The sequence below is a fragment of the Vulpes vulpes genome, chromosome 14 (genome assembly GCF_048418805.1).
Source record: "Vulpes vulpes isolate BD-2025 chromosome 14, VulVul3, whole genome shotgun sequence".
Taxonomy (NCBI): domain Eukaryota; kingdom Metazoa; phylum Chordata; class Mammalia; order Carnivora; family Canidae; genus Vulpes; species Vulpes vulpes.
The window spans coordinates 101718462-101731715 of NC_132793.1; the positions used below are offsets into that span (position 1 = coordinate 101718462).

Here is a 13254-nt window from a genome sequence, read left to right on the forward strand (position 1 = left end):
TGTAATTCTACAGTTACCATCAAAATCTTGAAGTGTATTCTGTGCTATTTTGCATTGGAGTTGTATCAAGGAAATTATTAAAGGAGTTGTAAACTTTGCTCATGGTCTGTCATGGATGTGGCCTTGGAGCTCCATGGGCATTTGGGATGGGTATCCTCTTAAAGTAAGAGGGCTGACACTTTGGTCCCAGTTTTTTTGGTGATGCTACTTGTCATAGCATCTGCTTTTGATCCGAGGAAAATATTCACTAAAAAATGATCTTCCAAAATACAGTAAAAAACAAAGTCAGTCTAGTGGAGTCTTCGGTCATGGAGCTCCATGCCTCACCTCTTCCTGTCTGGAGTGTGTGAAGACTTCAACAACTCACATTTGCACAACGGTGGACCTGACTGAGTAAACACATGAAAAACACATCTCCAATGCTTACATTTATAATAGGGACACATCACATAATTATTAATGAAAGTTTATTGGCTTTCGATATACATCAGGAAATTTTTATTTTTTATTACTTTTTTAAGATTTTGTTTGTTTATTCATGAGAAACACAGAGACAGAGGCAGAGACACAGGCAGAGGGAGAAGCAGGCTCCATGCAGGGAGCCCGATGAGGGACTCGATCCCGAGTCTCCAGGACTACGCCCTGGGCCGAAGGCAGGCACCAAACCGCTGAGCCACCCAGGGATCCCCTATCAGGAAATTTTTTTAAGCGTAAGTTTATTATTTTAAGCTTTATTGTTTTATGATAAAAATACCGAACCAAAACATCAAAGAAAATGGAGCCTCAGTAGCATGATTTCCAACATATTTCCCTGGATAGTTTTTGTTTTTGTTTTTTTTAAGTATATGACTTTTTAATGTAATAACAAAAGCTTCCTAAATTCAATGTTTAGAATTGAATTGTTTCTGACTAAACCCAGAAAATGGGAGCTCATAAAATAAAGGCATGGCGTGGGCAGCAACAAAAGAAAGAAGTGGGGAAAAAGAGACCCTAATACCAAGCTAACCTTGGTTGGTTGGTTTTTTGTTCTGGTCTATATAAGGCAGGACTGTCTCCCTACAACCCTGTAGATAAATCCTAGTGTTTTAGCTATAAGAAAGTTTTAAGAGTTCAGATATACAGATAAGCCAATTTTTAAAAATCCTTTTCTTACAGTATTCTAAAGGCTTTAAAAAGCAATATATAAATCTTCAAAATTCCTACCATCCACATTTCAAGAAATACATGTACACTTTAATAAGGCACTCTTACAACATAGAACAGTTTTGAGGACAATCATTTTACGTATGCTAGGGCTGGCCCCTCCTTTTGCCACGGGGACAGAGTGGACTGCCTTCCTGAACATAGCCCCCTTCTGTACATGAATACATACAAGCAGGCACCGCAGACCACTGCAAACCTGCCTACATAGCTGGGTTTATTGATGGGACTCTCCCTCCCGCTGACGAGAGAACTACACCAACAGTACTGCTCAAATTTAATGGTGACATTTTATTTATTTTTTAATGGTAACATTTTATTTTATTTTTTAAAAAGATTTCATTTATCTATTCATGAGAGACAGAGAGAGAGAGGCAGAGACACAGGCAGAAGGAGGCCCCATGCAGGGAGCCCGACGTGGGACTCAATCCCGGGTGTCCAGGATCCTGCACTGGGCCAAAGGCGCCGCTAAACCGCTAAGCCACCCGGGCTGCCCTAATGGTAACATTTTAAAACTGTGTCTCCCCTTTGCTAGAAATGTTTCTTTGAACACAGAGCAGTGACTTCTGTTAGCTCCTGCTCATAAAGGAAAACAGTGGAAGAGAACCAATGAGCCCCTGGATCCTTCCATTTGACCGATGGGATGGAAACGTAAAGGAATTTCACCTTCAAATGACAACTGAATGCCAGGAGATGACTTGACTTGTGAGTTGTGTGCCTTATATGCATGTGTTATTCGTGTTGATAGATCCTACCTCCAAGTAACAAGAACTCAAGCCCCACCATCCCTGTTGCTAATTTAAACACCAAAGCTTACAATAGAGTAATGCAGCCTCTAAGACCATAACAACAGAGATTTTAGTGGAGCCTCCACTCTTTCCTAAGTGACGGAAGAAAATGAGGGGACAAGAGGGTCGGACAGCCTGAAATACAGTTTCACTATGAAGAAAGGGCAATAGACATCCCATCAGAGTGGGAGGGTTAAAAACGTGGCGTTGGGAGTGTATCAAGTTGAGGCTTTTTTGTGGCCTGGGTCTTTGCTTCCAATGAGTAAAGAAGGACCCAAGAAAGGTCACCGTGAGGAGCTTCTTTCCTTCATCCTTCTGGGCTGGTGGCAATGGATCAATTACTTCCCGTAGAACTTTTTGTTGAGGAGGAAGATCAGAAGGTTGACATTTACTTTAGCTCTATTAAATAATTTCATGACTGCGACTCCTTCATACTGTAGCTGCAGCAGGTCCTGTAAAAACAACATTTTACAGTCAAACAAGTCTGTGGAATAAGAAAGGACATGATGTAGGGAGGGATCCAGAAGGAACAAGGAATGACAAATGTGAAGTGGTGTGAAAAAGAGGCGCCCAACCACAGAACGGTCCACTGCACAACCACCCTGAGAACTCGAGGAATGGGACATGCTGCTCAACAGAATTTTCTGGTACATCTGTATATCAAAATACACAAAACATGGAAAGAAAAAGCAGCATGTTCACTCATCACACATACTTCCTATTTCAGAGCTGACAATAACATGTCTCCAGTTTGTCTAAGTGATGGGTCACCTGGGGAAGGGGGAGGCATTTCAATCTATGATAAAATATACTAATCACTGAAGACAGGATACAGCCACTAACGTCATCTCAACAGTATCCACTAGAGTCTTACTTTTTATTTCACGTGAGAAAATTTCTATATTTTGAAGGCAAGGGGAAGAAGGACAAAATGTTTATTAGGTGCCTCCAGTGTGCTCGACATTGGGTAGGCACATCAGACAGTGTCTTTTTAAGTCCTGATAAAAGTCCTATAGGTGTGATTATCCCGAGTTTAAAGATGAGGCTCAGAGATACTCAGAGTGGCATGGAGTGGATCTGGATCTGGATCTAGAGCCCCTGCTTCTCCCATTGCCCTCTACTGTCCAGAGCACATTTAGGAAGTGAGTAGTCTTGCACGTGAACTTCAGAAGAGACAGAATGAGTCAAGGCACTTGAAAGAACCCAAAGTTCAAACAATGCAACTTCTGGAAAAATTCTAGCAGCTCCATGAGAACGAAGGCCCTGGTGTGTCACCTGTGCCTGACAGAACACCCGCACCTGATCCTCATTCTATATTTAATGCACCTGTGCATGGATCAACATGCTACCGAGGCAGGCTGGTCGGCCTGTGCAATGCTGGTGAGACTAAAGACGTGACAAGATCTTTTTTTTTGGTGTAAGCACCTGAGCATGTGCATCACAGAATCACTTCACTTTTGTTCAGCTACTCATCACTAAGGAGGAAATGAAGACACACTACCGTGGGTCCCTAAGGAGCTCACAGTCTGGCAGGCACGTGTGGAGGAATAAATGAGAGGACTGGGGGGTAGGCAGCAGGTGCAGAAGCCCAGCACACGTTCAGAGATGGCCCCTGCCCAGGCCCACAGAGCACAGCAGTGAGATGCAGTACAAGGAATGGGACGGAAGTGATGAGGACACACACGGAGCTGTGGAGCCTGGACAGAGCCCAGGAGGCCTTGTGGTACCCTGGTGCTTTTCTACTGCGTAAAGACTAGAAATATTTTGGAATAAAAAATAGGTTAAATTATGTTATAAATGATTCACTGCAGAGTTCTTCCCGAATTTAAAATGGGATTCAGTTTACAAAGATGCAATTTATACACATCTTGTCAGAAATACACTTTTAAGTCCCCAAAATCAAATCAAAATGAGAAAAGATTTCAAGCTATTGAATAGGTTTACAATTTTCTACTATCAATACTTAAACATTTTGTTCAACGTCAAGGTACCAGTTCAATTTAGTGCCAACACTAAGTAGTAGCTTCAGATAAAAGCTTTCAGAAGACGTTCAGATCTGCCCGAGCTCTCCAGGGAGTACAGACCAAGTCAGATGCACAGCAGCCCTCAGCTCCTTTCCTGCCTGTGTGGGCGCTGGCTCAATGCAGGTGACCCAAACATGTGTCTTTTTTACCTACTGTCCACCCCAACAAGAACACAACCACCTCACATATAAAGTTTTCAGTTCTGTATGGTGCATACCCACCTGATAATGCAACATAAATGTCTCCATTTGAACACCCATGAACTTGGCTTTCACTTCAAAGTCTCCAACTTCTTCTGTTGGACTGATTTCAAAGATAACATTTTTAAACCTGTTGAAACATAACATTGTAAGGGTGTGATTTTTTTCATTCTCATATAAAAATATTCTGTGAAATGTAGAAAGAATATTAACAATCTTCAAGGGGCGCCTGGGTGGCTCAGTTTGTGAAGCATCTGCCTTTGGCTCAGGTCAATTTCCTAGAGTCCTGGGATTAAGCCCCACGTGGGGCTCCCTGTTCAGGGGGGAGTCTGCTCCTGCCTCTCCCTCTGCTGCTCCTCCCATTTGTGCTCTCCCTCTCTCTTTCTCAAATAAACATATAAAATATTAAAAAGAACAAAACAATCTTTCTTCAAGAGTGAAAAGGGGTACCAAATAAAGGCCCAAAATACTTCTACAGGTAGAACAGTGTGTGGCTGCTACTCTAACTACCACATGCTTGGAGACTTGGGAAGAGCCAGGAACCTCTCCCTGCAGCCTTTGCATGCTGTGGGAAGAGGGACCATGGAGGAATGCCACCCTCTGAAAGTATGATGTCACAGGAATTCTCTTGGCTTTTCCCGTGGCCACTGCTTAAATCCAATGGTAAAAGGATAATCAAGGGGAAACTAGACTGGAAGGAGAGGGAGGAAACGATGAATGCATGTTTGAGGATTGTAAGAAGTGTGTAAGTAAACAAAAAGGGGTCAGAACAAAAAGCCATGAGAGGGGGTGCCATAGATACAAATGCACTCAGTACCAAGTACCACCAAAGATACATTGGTATTTACCAAGAATATTTAACGTATTACTCATTCTCAATATGTTATAAGCCCAGAAACTTCAGTGGGGATGTGTTATTCCCTGGGTGATCAAAGCCTGTTGGTCCAGACTTCTAGAATTCAATTATAGAACAGAGCCGAGAACCATGAATGATGTAAAACAGGCCACAGTGAAGCTATGAGAGAGGTCACAAAATCCACACACTAAAACATCCACATCCTACTCAACAGGAGGTCCTCACAGGTCATTCCTTAAAGAGACTTTCTGTGATGATTTTATTTGAATCAGTTTGCTTTGTTATCTGGTTTCTAAGCCTCTAGTAGAAATTAAAAAGAAACCAAAAAAAAAAAAGGATGGCATTTAAACAGTAGAAAATAATGACAAAAAGAAGGGAAGAGATAATAAATATGAGACCCGTAAAGTGCATTAACTGCTCTACATAAAAACCCCAAAAGGAGCAGGTCCCCAACTGAAAAATGATTGGAGAAAATACAGATAATAAGCCATGATTCACACACACACTTATACACACACACTCAACCAGTGTACTACTTCAGGGATATATATACAAGTTAAACTTTTTTAAGCTATTTTTTTTTAATTTTTTAAATTTATTTATGATAGTCACAGAGAGAGAGAGAGGCAGAGACACAGGCAGAGGGAGAAGCAGGCTCCATGCACCGGGAGCCCGATGTGGGATTCGATCCCGGGTCTCCAGGATTGCGCCCTGGGCCAAAGGCAGGCGCCAAACCGCTGCGCCACCCAGGGATCCCCTTTAAGCTGCTATTTAAAACAGTATGGCAGTTCCTCAAAAACTTGAAAACTATCATATGATCCAGCAATCCCACTTTAGGGTATATATTCCCTAATACATAGTAAAGAACTAAAAACAGGATCCCAAAGAGATATTTACACTTCCATGCATTCATTCCTCACAATAGCCAAGAGTGGCAAGAAATCCAAATGTACACTGATGAACACACAAACACAATGTGGTACATATACATACAGTGGAATATTATTCAGCCTAAAAAAGAAAGAAATCTGTCCCATGCTACAACATGGATGAACCAAGTGAAATAAGCCAAGTCATGAAAAGACAAGTGCTGTAGGATTCCACTTACTTGAGGTGCCTAGGAGTCAAATACATAAAAACAGGGAGTAGACTGGGTTGCCAGGCTGGGAGAGAGGGAGAGGGAAATGCAGAGCTGTTGTTTAACAGGTATAGTTTATTTGGTAAGATGAAAAGGTTCTGGACATCTGTCACATAACAAGGTGAATATACTCAAAACTACTAAGCTACACACTTAAAAATATAGTTAAGATGATAAATTTTATGCCTTGTGTTTTTTATAATGAAAAAAATGTTAATACTCTGGAAATTCCATTTTTAGGCATCTATCATAAAAAAATAATCATAGGTAAAACCAAAGATTTACATATAAAGGTGTACCACAAATGTAATCATGTAAAAAGTAAAATAAACTTAAATGTCATACAGTAGGTGAATGGTTAAATTTTAACTACAACATGGAATATTTTGTGGCCATTAAAAAGCATGCTTTCAAAGAAGGTGAAAATCCTCAAAATGTTACAGGAAAAAAAATGGGGATACAGGGCTATATTTACAATTTATGTTAAAAAAATAATAGGCAGATAAGTTTTTTAAGATTTATTTATGATAGACATTGATTTATATTCTTTCATTGTTTGATATAACTCCATTTTAAAAATCAGTTTTCTTTTCTTTTTTAAGATTTTATTTATTTATTTATGAGAGAGACACAGAGAGAGAGAGAGAGAGAGAGGCAGAGACACAAGCAGAGGGAGAAGCAGGCTCCATGCCGGGAGCCCAACGCGGGACTCGATCCCGGGACTCCAGGATCACGCCCTGGGCCAAAGGCAGGCGCTAAACCGTTGACCCATCCAGGGATCCCCAATAGGTAGATAAATTAAGTGGATGGTGCCTTTTCTTTTTCTTCATGCTTTACCAATTTCCAAAGGTTAACAACAAATACATATTATTTTAGGATCAGAAAAGTTAAGTTTCTTTTTAAACAAAGTTGTTGTTTTAACAGACACAAAATCTCAAAGCTCAGCTTCATAAGGTCACAGGGCCGATTGAGCAGGTATTAATATTGCCTGCTAACAACAGCCAGGCCAGATCCAGAGACCTTGTACAGAGCAAGCTGGCAATCCCCAGGAAAGAGAATGAGGGTAAGTCCCTGATCCCCAGCCTCAGGTGGAATAAAGTAAACCCTTCTTCTTGTTATTCTTATTTATTCTTGGTTTAGACACAAGGAGAAATAAGAAATGGTGTCCTGCTTTAAAGAGGAAAAATTAAATTGGGGTCCACACAGGTGTGAACACAGCCTGGGGCAAATATTCTACAACAAAGGGGAAGAAATACTTTCCCTTTTATGATGGACAAATTTAAGTCTGGCTATTAGGCCTAATGTTTCACCTCAATAGTTAAATAAGTAGATAGAAAATATGAAAACAACCATCCACATAACAGAAAAGGCAGTAAGATAATGATGTGATAAATGCAGAGATAAAGTCAATGTATAAGACAAAGTAAAGAAGTAAATACTCACTGGTTCACTTGCAGGTCCTCAATTTCCAAAAGGACTCCTTTTTCATGTAGTCTTGCTGCTGTGTATTTCAAAGAAATCTTTTTGCTTTTCTTTCCTTTCATTTCCCTAGGCTTCTTGGAAACCCTGTAAAAAAAAAAAAATCACACCATATCACTTTCTATCTGTAACTGTGTACTACAAATCTCTTAGTAGTTCAAGGATATGGGGTCAGAAAATGGACTTCCCACATAAAGCCTAAGTAACAAACTGATTCTAAAATGGCAAATAAGTGTTAGGATTAGCCTGAGGAATCTCTCTGTAAAACAGGGTAAACATTACTAAATTGCTTTGCCTTTAATTATATTTGCAAACCCACCATGAATTTGAGAGTCACCTGCCTGGGTCCCTCTCAACACCTAAACACCTACAAGTTAGCTATAAAGGCTTCTAACACCAGCCTGAAGGAACTGTATTGAACCCCAAGAGAGTCGCTGTAAGTCCCCTGGCTTGGCAGGTCAAAAATAAATATCTCAGAGTAAGTAATTTTTAAAAGACTTTATGCCTCCAGTGTAGTAAATACAGAGGAATGGGAAAAGGAAATAGATCTTAGGAGGCTACTGTGATAATCGAGGTAAGAAGTGATTTTCAAAAACAAGCAAAGGAAGAAGAGAGATCCCTGAGAACCAGAGATTTGGGACTCCCAAAGGAAGGGTCTCATGAAACAGGGCGGGAATGCTGGTACAGGAGTCAAAGGGAACTGCTATGGAAGACAACTGCAATATCTACAGAAATTACAACTGTATAAAACCTTTGACCCAGTGATTCCATGTCTAGGAATTTATCTTCAAAAATATTCTCACATTTGCAAAATAATCTATGTATAAGAAGTTATTTGGTGCAGAATTTTTTAATAACTGGAAACATAAATATCCATCATTAGAGAACTGACCACATCAATTGTTATATCCATGTGTGCAATGGGATACTGCACAGCCATTAACACAGAAAGAAGGACCTAGCTCTCTGCTTAGAATACCTAGAAGCAATGACGACCCTGTACCAATGAGCACATCTAATGTCTAGATCTTGGTTTCTAAACACCATTCATTTGAAGGGGCCAGCAATGCTTGGAAAAATAGCTAATTCCAAGCCTGGGAGGGAAAAGTACAAGTTGAACCAGGAACACCTATGCCTATATAAAGTCAGGAAGTGGTCACAAAGAGGAGATGTCAAAAGATTACAGGAGCCCTCTGTAAGCCAGGCCTGACTTTTATCCCTGCATATCAGCCCTGCCCCACCTCAGTCTTCCAGGGAGGCAAAGAGAGAGCCAGAGTGCAGGTGGAAGAGTAAGGAAGCCAGAGAAGGTAAAATGTCCAAAACAGGTGAATCTAGATGAAGGGCGAATGGGTATTTATTATTCTAGTCTCTCAACCTTTCTCAAATTTTGGAAAATTCTTAAACTGAAAAGTGAGAAGAACAAAATAAACTAACCCTAGTCAGTACTACGGATAGAACTTGCACCTATCAACCCATTCCCCTGGGTTCTCAGTTTCCTTCCCTATAAAACAGGCATGTTGCTGGGTGTAGCTGGTGCCAGGAAGGCCACATCAGATTTTCATTGGTGACTGGAAAAAAGCTGGAGTTTGGGATCCTGTGTCCCCAGGTGGTGTAGAGAGAGGCCAAGAGATCAAAATATCTATCATATTCCTTAAGTGATTGTGAGGCACATCTGGGTATGGGGAGCACTAACTAACTTCTTTCCATGATTCTTTCATTTCTAGGGCCAAGAAGATCTTTTAGAACAAGGGCTGCTTAGAAATAAGCACCTTGAAATCCCCCCTACTTAATTCATTTACATTATACAACAACAAATGGAACTAGTAAATCATGCAAAGAATTAAAAGCAAAATAAAGAATTAAAGGAATAATTAGACCCAGCATGTTTTAAGTAAAAACTTCCAAGGTCACTTCCATTGCCTCTACTTCTTTTCCCCCTGATATCGATTCTTAAAAAAAAAAAAAACAAAAAACTCACTTGCCCTTGCTGGCCAAGTTATCCAAGCAGGTTTTGATGTAGCTTTTATAGTAATCCACTTGCTCTCCGTAGAAGGTGGCCTTCGAGTTCAGAGCAGCATACGTTTGTTGCAATTTCACCAGTTCAGCCTTCCTCCTCTGTCGGTATCTCCGCTGATTCCGAATGTCCTAAGACACAATCATTGAAATTAGGAAAATGATGGTAGTATCACATGCTTCTTGAATTGTCCATACTGGAGCCCAGCAGTGCTTAGCCCTGCTTGCATGACCACACTTTCTTAACAGGAAGCAATTTATGTTAAAAAAAATTAGCAAAGAGGGGGATCCCTGGGTGGCTGAGCGGTTTAGCACCTGCCTTCGGCCCAGGGCGTGATCCTGGAGACCCAGGATCAGGTTCCGCGTCAGGCTCCCAGCATGGAGCCTGCTTCTCCCTTTGCCTGTGTCTCTGCCTCTCTCTCTCTCTCTCTGTCTCTCATGAATAAATAAATAAAATCTTAAAAAAAAAATTATTAGCAAAGAAATTCAGATCTCATCAGTCTTTTTCCCCATCTGTATTTTCTAGAGGTAGGGAAATGTGTTACTTTTACAGACTTCCACATTCTTAGCATTTACTTGCAAAGCTGCCTTAAATCTCTTAAATATGTTGTCAGGAGAGGGAAGAAAACACCATTTTACCACCTCAATCACCAAGCTCCCTGATGGGCATGGTACCTCCTTACTGGGCCAGCAGTGAACATCTGCACTCTCAGCCTGCACCAGGGCCCCTTACTTGTGAAGATGCACACAAATCAAGAATTCCACGACCAACTTGATGTAAATTTATACGTCACAGTAATCACTAAAAAGATCTAGAGGAATTCTTTAAGGCCAAAGACAAACCGAGACACAGGAAGCTCTAGTTAGGGTCTTTTCCCTATTGATTTAGGCCATAGAATAAGTCATCAAAGGGCAGGCCAAAATCCTGGTGTTGGAAAAGTCAAAAACAATTCCTCAGAGAAGACACCAATCTGCCTGCGCCCTGAAGGTTTGTTGTCATCTGAATAGCTACTGTCACTTCACAAGCCTCTGAGACTGAGTTTACACATGGCCAAGCCATCACTGTCCCCCATATGTAGTACCTTGGCAATGTCATTGATCAGCTCCTGGTATCTGTTCTTTGGGTCCACTGTCCCCAACTCTGTTAGCTTCTTCAAGCCTGACTGGATTTTATCCTTCTTCTCCTGAAGGGTGAGGTTACTGTCTTCCTTCACAAATTTTGACTTTTTCATCTTGTCAGGAGTTTTGGCATCACGAATAGCACGTCTCTGCATGGCCCTCTGATGTTCTGCTTCCTAAAGATACAGAAAAGAGAAAGAAGTTGCTGGCAAGTCCACCACACTAATTCAAAACTTCAATCTACAGAGCATATCCACACGTGGATTTATACAGCTGTTAAACTCCATTCTGGAAACAAGGGAACAAACCTGCCCTCTGACAACTGACAGAGAAACTGCATGGAGCACAGGCAGATCTCTTTTCATCTAGAGGAGATAACACTGATGAAGTCACATGGCCTCTAGGACTTCTTTCCTGGATCCTCATGTAGAGTTGGAGATTGGGATCCAGTGGCTACGAAATCCCTCGTTTTTTTTCTATTACATTTTGGGACATGAGAGCTATTTAATTTTACTTGAAACACAGCTTTATCCATTGGTGAATGTTATAACCACACCAAGCAATACTGGTGCTCAGTCAATTCTTGCTAATGCTTTTTGCCATGTTGGCCAGGCTGAATCATGCTGAAGGCTTCCCTTTGCTTCCAAGCATGCTGCAAATGCCAGTATCTACAGAATGAAAAGTCCTGTCCTTGATTCTTCTTTCCCAGTCAACATCCAACATTTGCCCATTATGTCCCTGCCAGACATGACCCACACTGCTGGTCCATTCTTTTGTTGCTTCCTTTCTTCTTTAGCTCCTTGCAATCTGGCTTCTACATCTCCACTCCCATGGCCAATTATTACCCGCCCCCCACGCTGAATCTAGTGCTTTTTCTTAGTTGTCACCTCACTCGTACCCTCTATATTTTCTCCTTGCCTTAGGCATGATTTTGGTACTTCCAAGTGACCTGTGGTAGTTTCTAACTGTTCATTCTCAATACTTCAGTGATCACCTCTATGCTGACAGATCCTAATCTTCGTGGCTAAGGCTCTGGTCCACATTTTGAACTATTTGTACCAGGATGCTCACATTTGGAATGCCTTGTAATTCTTCCCAAACTGGAGCAACTCCTTCTCCCAGATCACCCTTCTCTCCTAATGTCAAGACCACTCTGCCTCACAAAACATGAAGAGCATAAACCCTGGTGTTAGACAGAACGTGATCCAAGTTCTGCCACCACAAGCAGATGATCTTGGGCAAGCTATGTGATCTCTAAGGGTCTTAGACTCCTTGTCTGTGAAATGGACGGGAATAGCAGGAGAGGATGACAAGATTCACCTCATCTGTGGAAGATGGGAATAGCAGGAGAGGAAATGAAAGAACACAGGTGAAAGCACCAAACTAACAGTAGGCTCTCATTAAAGACTGGTTCCACATTCTCTGCTTCAAACTTCCTTTCAGGTTAAACAAGGTGCAGTATCGGGTACGATTCTTTTCTTGCCTCTCACACACATCTAGTCAATTACTAATCATAGCATCTAAAAGCTGAGAATTCATTAAAAACAATGGTTTTCAAAGAGTGCTCAGCCATAAGGGATTCCCACACGATCCTGAAGTCCCAGAGGGTGGGGCTGCAAGAGCCCCATTCCTGGTGCTACCAGAGTAGCTCCCATTTTTCCTGCTTTATACTTGGGCTTCCGAGTAAACACTCATCTAACAAAAAGGATTCCTGTGCTCAAAATTTGAAAATGACCTACATTTCACATTTTACAAATGCAAAAGAGGTGTCTTAAACATGAAGTTCATCATCCATCCTTCCCACTGCTGAGCTGCACACCCCCCCGGCCCCCAGCCAACAGGGCCTGGGACTCTATCACACACCTAGATTGCTCAGCTCTTGTCTGCTCTGATAGCACTGCCTAACTGATCAGTACTAAATGGTCCCGCAGTTACAAAAGCTCTTTACTCAGGATCTGTCTGATCCTACTTCATTTGTTCTCATGTCTTACTCCTCATGACTCGCCCTCACTACATCTTCATTCTAGATATGTCAGTCTGGTCACACTGTGCCCTTCCCTCCTTCATCCTCTGCCTGTGGGAACTCTCCTGCTCATGACGCCTCTCGTCGTCTATGCACAACCAGACCCATCCCTGCCCCCTAAGGGAGGCTTGAATCCTGCTTCCTCCTGATGCTCTGCTCCTCCACTGGCCTCTTTCCAGAACTGCCGCATTTGGTTTTCTAATTATTTCAGGTACATATACCACACTTCTCCAACCAGATCATGAGTCCATTGAGTTTTGGAGTCACATCCTGTACTTTTCTTCTATCTACCAAGGCACTTAACAAAATTCTAATGATATAATATTTGATAGATTCCTAGACAGACTCGCTGACTCTGCTTAAGTAAGTCAAATTAACACACACAGACTGCAGGTTATGTGCCTTGAGCCTCAC

General features: G+C 41.6%; 1 protein-coding gene across 1 annotated transcript in view; it reads right to left on the reverse strand.

Moving 5' to 3' along the window:
• Positions 1 to 450: 450 nt before the first annotated feature.
• The window catches only part of IQGAP1 (IQ motif containing GTPase activating protein 1), a 108157-nt gene continuing 95353 nt past the window's right edge, over positions 451 to 13254 (reverse strand). The window contains exons 34-38 of the mRNA XM_072737343.1: positions 10781 to 10993; positions 9664 to 9830; positions 7650 to 7772; positions 4234 to 4342; positions 451 to 2440 (exon numbers count right to left, since the gene is read on the reverse strand). Coding sequence (XP_072593444.1) covers positions 2327 to 2440; positions 4234 to 4342; positions 7650 to 7772; positions 9664 to 9830; positions 10781 to 10993 — 726 coding nt within the window. The 3' untranslated portion in view covers positions 451 to 2326. The remainder of the gene's footprint in view (positions 2441 to 4233; positions 4343 to 7649; positions 7773 to 9663; positions 9831 to 10780; positions 10994 to 13254) is intronic.